At 58.7% G+C, this 8,295-nt stretch overlaps 1 protein-coding gene across 1 annotated transcript in view; it reads right to left on the bottom strand.

Annotated features, from left to right (window-relative positions):
- Positions 1-5,853, bottom strand: part of VOLCADRAFT_96399 (uncharacterized protein) — a gene marked incomplete at both ends in the record, with an annotated part of 11,548 nt that extends 5,695 nt beyond the window's left edge. The window contains 12 exons of the mRNA XM_002955386.1: positions 466-1,149; positions 1,810-1,937; positions 2,097-2,192; positions 2,297-2,573; positions 3,200-3,327; positions 3,494-3,589; positions 3,694-3,970; positions 4,648-4,664; positions 4,824-4,919; positions 5,024-5,300; positions 5,440-5,654; positions 5,808-5,853. Of these exons, the coding sequence (XP_002955432.1) occupies positions 466-1,149; positions 1,810-1,937; positions 2,097-2,192; positions 2,297-2,573; positions 3,200-3,327; positions 3,494-3,589; positions 3,694-3,970; positions 4,648-4,664; positions 4,824-4,919; positions 5,024-5,300; positions 5,440-5,654; positions 5,808-5,853 (2,337 nt within the window). The remainder of the gene's footprint in view (positions 1-465; positions 1,150-1,809; positions 1,938-2,096; positions 2,193-2,296; positions 2,574-3,199; positions 3,328-3,493; positions 3,590-3,693; positions 3,971-4,647; positions 4,665-4,823; positions 4,920-5,023; positions 5,301-5,439; positions 5,655-5,807) is intronic.
- Positions 5,854-8,295: the final 2,442 nt, after the last annotated feature.

The following is an 8,295-nucleotide window of genomic DNA, read 5'->3' as shown; positions in this document are numbered from 1 at the left end:
CGGAGGTGGTGGCTGCGGGCTGGGCGGCTCAGCCGGCGAGGGCGGCTGCGGAGGTGGTGGCTGTGGGCTAGGTGGCTTAACCGGCGAGGGCGGTTGCGGCGGCGGTGGCTGAGGGCTAGGCGGCTTAGGTGGCGAGGGCGGCTGCGGAGGTGGTGGCTGTGGGATTGGTGGCTTAACCGGCGAGGGCGGTTGCGGCGGCGGTGGCTGTGGGCTGGGCGGCTTAGGTGGCGAGGGTGGTTGCGGCGGCGGTGGCTGCGGGCTAGGCGGCTTAGCTGGCGAGGGCTGCTGCGGAGGTGGTGGCTGTGGGATTGGTGGCTTAACCGGCGAGGGCGGTTGCGGCGGCGGTGGCTGTGGGCTGGGCGGCTTAGGTGGCGAGGGTGGCTGCGGAGGTGGTGGCTGTGGGCTGGGTGGCTTAGCTGGCGAGGGCTGCTGCGGAGGTGGTGGCTGTGGGCTAGGTGGCTTAACTGGCGAGGGTGGTTGCGGCGGCGGTGGCTGCGGGCTAGGCGGCTTAGCTGGCGAGGGCGGCTGCGGAGGTGGTGGCTGTGGGATTGGTGGCTTAACCGGCGAGGGCGGTTGCGGCGGCGGTGGCTGTGGGCTGGGCGGCTTAGGTGGCGAGGGTGGCTGCGGAGGTGGTGGCTGCGGGCTGGGTGGCTTAGCTGGCGAGGGCTGCTGCGGAGGTGGTGGCTGTGGGATTGGTGGCTTAACCGGCGAGGGCGGTTGCGGCGGCGGTGGCTGTGGGCTGGGCGGCTTAGGTGGCGAGGGTGGCTGCGGAGGTGGTGGCTGTGGGATTGGTGGCTTAACCGGCGAGGGCTGCTGCGGCGGCGGTGGCTGTGGGCTAGGTGGCTTAGGTGGCGAGGGCGGTTGCGGCGGCGGTGGCTGCGGGCTAGGCGGCTTAGCTGGCGAGGGCTGCTGCGGAGGTGGTGGCTGTGGGCTAGGTGGCTTAACCGGCGAGGGCGGTTGCGGCGGCGGTGGCTGAGGGCTAGGCGGCTTAGGTGGCGAGGGCGGCTGCGGAGGTGGTGGCTGTGGGATTGGTGGCTTAACCGGCGAGGGCGGTTGCGGCGGCGGTGGCTGTGGGCTGGGCGGCTTAGGTGGCGAGGGCGGTTGCGGCGGCGGTGGCTGCGGGCTAGGCGGCTTAGCTGGCGAGGGCTGCTGCGGAGGTGGTGGCTGTGGGCTAGGTGGCTTAACCGGCGAGGGCGGTTGCGGCGGCGGTGGCTGTGGGCTGGGCGGCTTAGGTGGCGAGGGTGGCTGCGGAGGTGGTGGCTGCGGGCTGGGCGGCTTAACCGGCGAGGGCGGTTGCGGCGGCGGTGGCTGTGGGCTGGGCGGCTTAGGTGGCGAGGGCGGCTGCGGAGGTGGTGGCTGTGGGCTAGGCGGCTTAGCTGGCGAGGGTGGCTGCGGAGGTGGTGGCTGTGGGCTAGGTGGCTTAGCGCGTGGCGACGGCGGCTGCGGCGGTGGTGGCTGTGGGCTAGGTGGCTTAGCTGGCGAGGGCGGCTGCGGAGGTGGTGGCTGTGGGCTGGGCGGCTTAGGTGGCGAGGGTGGCTGCGGAGGTGGTGGCTGCGGGCTGGGTGGCTTAGCTGGCGAGGGCGGCTGCGGCGGCGGTGGCTGCGGGCTAGGTGGCTTAACCGGCGAGGGCGGTTGCGGCGGCGGTGGCTGAGGGCTAGGTGGCTTAGCTGGCGAGGGCGGCTGCGGAGGTGGTGGCTGTGGGCCCGGCGGCTTAGCCGGCGACGGCGGCTGCGGCGGCGCTGACTGAGGGCCGGGCGGCTTAGCAGGCGACGAAACACATCTAAACGCAGACGTTCCAGGCCGTGGCACATTGAAGCTCCACAGACATTCGTTGGCCTGGTCTCCAGTCCCGCAGCCCGCCAGCGTGTTATTGACGACCCGGGGGGCCTGGCAAGTAGCTGTGAGGCCCTGGAGGGTGACCTGCAGCGGGCCCGGAGCTGCAGCGCATACAGGGTTTCAGGGAGGGGGGACAGGAAGTCATGGCATGTTAGTGCATCATGCCCGGGGTCCATCTGTGCAAACTACCTTGACTTGGATGTTGGACGTTCAAGATGCATGGCGATGCATTCGAGTCAGTGAGCTCCCCTCCTCCTTACCATCGCGACAGGCTCCAGTGCCGTCCTTGACCGTGAAGTGGACCAGCTCCGTATCGAAGTTGCTGCTATTCCAGCGGACCCACTGGCAGTAGCGATCTGCGGAAAGTAGGTAGCAGTCATATGCGTATGATGGCTTTTAGCGCAAAGAGGACCTGGAAGCAACGCACCGTGCATGGTGCAAGCACATGCTAGTCACTTACTCTCTGCTCCATTGCTCCAGCCGTCCAGCTTCTGCGTGTTCCCGGCTGCAGGCTGACCGCCGGCAGTTGCAATCACCGGGTAGAACTCGTCGCCCATACACACGTGGCTGACCGTGTCCCCAGTAGACTTGGCGCACGTGCCCCGGACATTGCTCCAGTACAGACAAACTTCACAGTATAGCCAGGAGGCATTCGAACCCGTCACCGTCTTGCAGGTGCCGCTGTCCATGAAGATGTCTAGGCAGCCAGCTTGGTCCGAGCAGGTCTCGATGCCACCCTGAAGACATAAAAGGGAACAAACGTCTCAGTAAAATGGAAAGAGTATAATTCCCTGTAACAAAGCAAGCTAAATCAGGCACATACCTCCGCGCTGCCCAGAGAGATGCTGCTGTAGTTGCCTGGATTCGAATAGAGGCAACCGCTTGACAGGGGAGGAGACGGCGCTGGAGGGCTGGGTGGTAAAGGCGATGGCGGTGGAGGGCCTGGCGGTGGAGGCGATGGCGGTGGAGGGCTTGGCGGTAAAGGCGAGGGTGGGGGAGGTCTGGGGGTAGCAGGGGATGGAGGTGGAGGGCTGGGTGGAGCAGGCGATGGCGGTGGAGAGCTGGAAGGTGATGGCGATGGCGGTTGAGGGCTGGGCGGTGGAGGCGATGGCGGCTGAGAGCTGGGTGGTAAAGGCGATGGTGGTGAAGGGCTAGGTGGTGGAGGCGATGGCGGTGGAGAGCTGGTGGGTGGAGGCGAGGGTGGGCGAGGCCTGGGTGGTGAAGGGGAGGGTGGGCGAGGGCTGGGCGGCTTCGATGGCGGCGAGGGTGACTGCACCGGTGGCGAGGGTGGCGGTGCGTTCGTGCTTGGTGGTAACGGTGGGGAGGACGCGCACTTGAACGCAGACGTTCCAGGCCGTGGCACATTGAAGCTCCACAGACATTCGTTGGCCTGGTCTCCAGTCCCGCAGCCCGCCAGCGTGTTATTGACGACCCGGGGGGCCTGGCAAGTAGCTGTGAGGCCCTGGAGGGTGACCTGCAGCGGGCCCGGAGCTGCAGCGCACACAGGGTTTCAGGGAGGGGGGACAGGAAGTTAAGGAATAGTGCATGTTAGTGCATCATGCCCGGGGTCCATCTGTGCAAACTACCTTGACTTGGATGTTGGACGTTCAAGATGCATGGCGATGCATTCGAGTCAGTGAGCTCCCCTCCTCCTTACCATCGCGACAGGCTCCAGTGCCGTCCTTGACCGTGAAGTGGACCAGCTCCGTATCGAAGTTGCTGCTATTCCAGCGGACCCACTGGCAGTAGCGATCTGCGGAAAGTAGGTAGCAGTCATATGCGTATGATGGCTTTTAGCGCAAAGAGGACCTGGAAGCAACGCACCGTGCATGGTGCAAGCACATGCTAGTCACTTACTCTTTGCTCCATTGCTCCAGCCGTCCAGCTTCTGCGTGTTCCCGGCTGCAGGCTGACCGCCGGCAGTTGCAATCACCGGGTAGAACTCGTCGCCCATACACACGTGGCTGACCGTGTCCCCAGTAGACTTGGCGCACGTGCCCCGGACATTGCTCCAGTACAGACAAACTTCACAGTATAGCCAGGAGGCATTCGAACCCGTCACCGTCTTGCAGGTGCCGCTGTCCATGAAGATGTCTAGGCAGCCAGCTTGGTCCGAGCAGGTCTCGATGCCACCCTGAAGACATAAAAGGGAACAAACGTCTCAGTAAAATGGAAAGAGTATAATTCCCTGTAACAAAGCAAGCTAAATCAGGCACATACCTCCGCGCTGCCCAGAGAGATGCTGCTGTAGTTGCCCGGATTCGAATAGAGGCAACCGCTTGACAGGGGAGGAGACGGCGCTGGAGGGCTGGGTGGTAAAGGCGATGGAGGGCGAGGGCTGGGCGGTGGAGGCGATGGCGGTAAAAAGCTGGGTGGTAAAGGCGATGGTGGTGAAGGGCTAGGTGGTGGCGGTGGAGAGCTGGTTGGTGGAGGCGAGGGTGGGCGAGGCCTGGGTGGTGAAGGGGAGGGTGGGCGAGGCCTGGGTGGTGAAGGGGAGGGTGGGCGAGGGCTTGGCGGAAAAGGAGATCGCGGCTGAGGGCTGGGCGGTGAAGGTGAGGGTGGGCGAGGGCTAGGCGCCTTCGGTGGGGGCGAGGGTGACTGCACCGGTGGCGAGGGTGGCGGTGGTTTGGTACTTGGCGGCCCAGGTGGTAACGGTGGGGAGGACGCGCACTTGAATGCAGACGTTCCAGGCCGTGGCACATTGAAGCTCCACAGACATTCGTTGGCCTGGTCTCCAGTCCCGCAGCCTGCCAGCGTGTTATTAACGACCCGGGGGGCCTGGCAAGTAGCTGTGAGGCCCTGGAGAGTGACCTGCAGCGGGCCCGGAGCTGCAGTGCACACAGCGTTTCAGGGAGGGGGGACAGGAAGTCATGGCATGTTAGTGCATCATGCCCGGGGTCCATCTGTGCAAACTACCTTGACTTGGATGTTGCACGTTCAAGATGCATGGCGATGCATTCGAGTCAGTGAGCTCCCCTCCTCCTTACCATCGCGACAGGCTCCAGTGCCGTCCTTGACCGTGAAGTGGACCAGCTCCGTATCGAAGTTGCTGCTATTCCAGCGGACCCACTGGCAGTAGCGATCTGCGGAAAGTAGGTAGCAGTCACATGCGCATGATGGCTTTTAGCGCAAAGAAGACCTGGAAGCAACGCCCCGTGCATGGTGCAAGCACATGCTAGTCACTTACTCTCTGCTCCATTGCTCCAGCCGTCCAGCTTCTGCGTATTCCCGGCTGCAGGCTGACCGCCGGCAGTTGCAATCACCGGGTAGAACTCGTCGCCCATACACACGTGGCTGACCGTGTCCCCAGTAGACTTGGCGCACGTGCCCCGGACATTGCTCCAGTACAGACATACTTCACAGTATAGCCAGGAGGCATTCGAACCCGTCACCGTCTTGCAGGTGCCGCTGTCCATGAAGATGTCCAGGCAATTCGCTTGCTGGTCACACGAATCCATGACGTTCTGTCGTTGGGTAAACGATACAAAAGTTTATTATCGGCTATCGCAGTTCCCATTTCGTTTTTACATGATGAACTTAACGAAATAGCGAATCATCAAGCGCGCGTGATAGCTTCCTAGACCACGTGAATAAGGGACGTACCACATTGGGGCTTGAGCTGGGTAAGATGTAATTCTGAGGATCCGAGTACAAGCAGCTGTACCCTGACGGTGGCGAGTCTCCGACCCGGTCTGGTGATAACGGCGACTCCAGCCACCCTTTTTCTACTGACGTTGATCCGTCTGGATATGGAGGACTGCTGGGCGCCCCTGACAATAGGCCGTTCAGCTCCCGACGGTTTCCGCCATCTGTGTCCTCTGCAGATGTTTACAAACGAGCACAGTTTTCATAAGCCCACATCGCAATCGTGTGAAAACAGTTACTCCATTTTGATTTAGTGGTGCATTTTACGGTAACGCGATGAGCTGGGCCAGTTCAATGCACTATGTCTACACTGCCTATCCGCTCACCGGGGGCAAGTTCCAATGACGCTCCGTCCACATATTCTGAGGCCATAATAGTCGTTTTTGTTATGAGGAGCGTCAGAACCAAAAGTATGAACGAGGAGCACCAGCTCGCCTCCCAGCATAAGCAGCATCTGACGCGCCCCATGGCGCCCTACTGCTAAACTTAACCAAGAACAAATTTCCTTATCTTAATTATCTTTTCATCTATCAAATTGAGGAATCGGACCAATGCCGATACATGAGGCAGAGCTTTGGACTGAAGGTTTAATGGCACGCTATAACAAAATAATTTAGGCTTGTACCTAATATTTAAACTTAAGGTTCTTGGAGGCCTCGTTAAAGTCAAAACGTGTGAGCAGTAGACGTACAAAAACGGATATAACGGGTTTCTTCCAGACAAGTTGAGGTTTCCTTAAGGAAACTCCTAGCAATTAATTTGAAGATCTAAACTTTATTATCAACTTCTCATTGATGAGATGGCTCAAGTTTGCTTGCGCCGTTGCGGCTCTAGCCGTATCACAGTCGTGCAGTCGGGCTGCTCGCACACGACAGTGCAAGATATGCAATAATCAGATGCCGTCTTATCATGCAAAAGTTTATCAATTAAGAGCTCCATTCCTAATCGATGAAGTGCGATGTACATTTTCGCATTCGTGCTACAGGAACAGTGCTGAATCAGGCGGCGGTTTTGCATAGAGCGTAAGTGGATATCAACATCATATCTGCTACGTCTCAACAGGGTCTTGTCGCGTTCGATGGGCCGTACGCCAACCGCCGCTACCCTGTTTATTGATACTTCAAGGAGGCAAAGGAGGTCGTTTATGGGGACTGATGGGGACGCAAGGGAGAACAGCGAGGAGACAATACCAACCGCGTAAGATATGATGCAAGATACCTATAATAGCTTTACATAAAATACATAGCGGCATTCATACACGGGGTCTACACTGGTTCACACACTGGTTTAGGAAGCGCTAGGAAGGAGGACCAACAACCAAGTCGGTTACTAGCCGCACTGCTTTCGACCTACTTACGTTCGTCCCAGCCCACCAGCCAGCGCGCAGGCAACCCGGTTTTTTCAAATGGTATCTTCGCATGCATCTATCTGCAAGCCAGTAACCTGTATAGGGGCCATGACAAAGCCTCACAGATACGATGAGACAACGGACATCACTCGAATTCCATTCCTTAAACATCGACTAGCCGCGTCTCAGCTATTTGGCAGTGTAACGCGGTGTCCACAACAGCAAGATGGATTACTGCTTTCTTAAAGCCGACAAAGCGGAAAGGATGAGTTCTGTGCGCGTAACAACTGCATACTGTAATGTTACTGGGCCACAGTTCCGGCGGGTCAGGGCAGGTCAGGGGAACCCCCCACATCACCACCACGACTTCTGCGCATAAAGTTTCTCCACCTGATTCCTTGTGAGCATTTTTTACGCAGTGGGATACATACGAACCCTGAGCATGCAGTTCAATGGCGAAATTGATGGCATGGCCTTACGTATGGCCTTGTTAGAGAAATGCTCCGAGGGGAAGGTTACAGAAGCAGCAATGGAGACCAAGCAAGGAAGAGCGACATAATGAAGACATATATTGTCCATGAAATTCATGTATCCTATCCGCACTTGTGTGTGTGTGTGTGTGTGTGTGTGTGTGTGTGTGTGTGTGTGTGTGTGTGTGTGTGTGTGTGTGTGTGTGTGTGTGTGTGTGTGTGTGTGTGTGTGTGTGTGTGTGTGTGTGTGTGTGTGTGTGTGTGTGTGTGTGTGTGTGTGTGTGTGTGTGTGTGTGTGTGTGTGTGTGTGTGTTACATGGTTGGCGGTGCGTGACCCCATACCTGTAAGACTACCCATACGAGCCGAAGGCCCAAGGGCAATACTTCAACGCCTAAAAGCCACGGCGAACAGGAAACACCGCACATCAGCCCAGACTAGCGCCCAAAAGGGGTAACTGAGTTTCGGTGAGCCCACATACGTTCAACATACTCGCCAGACGTATTGGTTCCCATTTCATGGCCTCCAACATGCTCTGATGATCGAATCCCTCTTCAGGACGAATAACATTATAGGCTGGGCATTCCAATAACACGTGTTTTTCATCCTCGATTCGGCTATTAGTACCACAACAGCGGCAAAACCGCTGCCCCCTGGGGACATGGTACTTCCTTTTTTCTTCCCCTAAAGGGGAACTTTAGTTCATCCCCTTTAGGGGAACTAAAGTGCTCTGTTTGCCTCGAGAGCCCAGCAACATAAACGAAACTGCATTAGCTTACGACGTGCTAAACGAGGAATGAAGCATGTGTTGGCCACATGACGGCTGCGGCTCCCGAAAAGGGCAGCCCCATCCAGTGCTTATACTTCGCCCTTTGCACTCCCGGTTGCTTCCCATCTGATGGGTACTCCTCTGGCAAGACAGTCAGACGCGTATGGTCCCAGCCGCTCATCAAACGCTCTCTTAGTGCCGTTATCATCGCTCCTTCGGGTAGAGGCCT

This window comes from Volvox carteri (assembly GCF_000143455.1).
Source record: "Volvox carteri f. nagariensis unplaced genomic scaffold VOLCAscaffold_51, whole genome shotgun sequence".
NCBI lineage: Eukaryota > Viridiplantae > Chlorophyta > Chlorophyceae > Chlamydomonadales > Volvocaceae > Volvox > Volvox carteri.
Note: the sequence above shows the minus strand (reverse complement) of the source record. Positions and strands in the feature narration are given on the sequence as shown.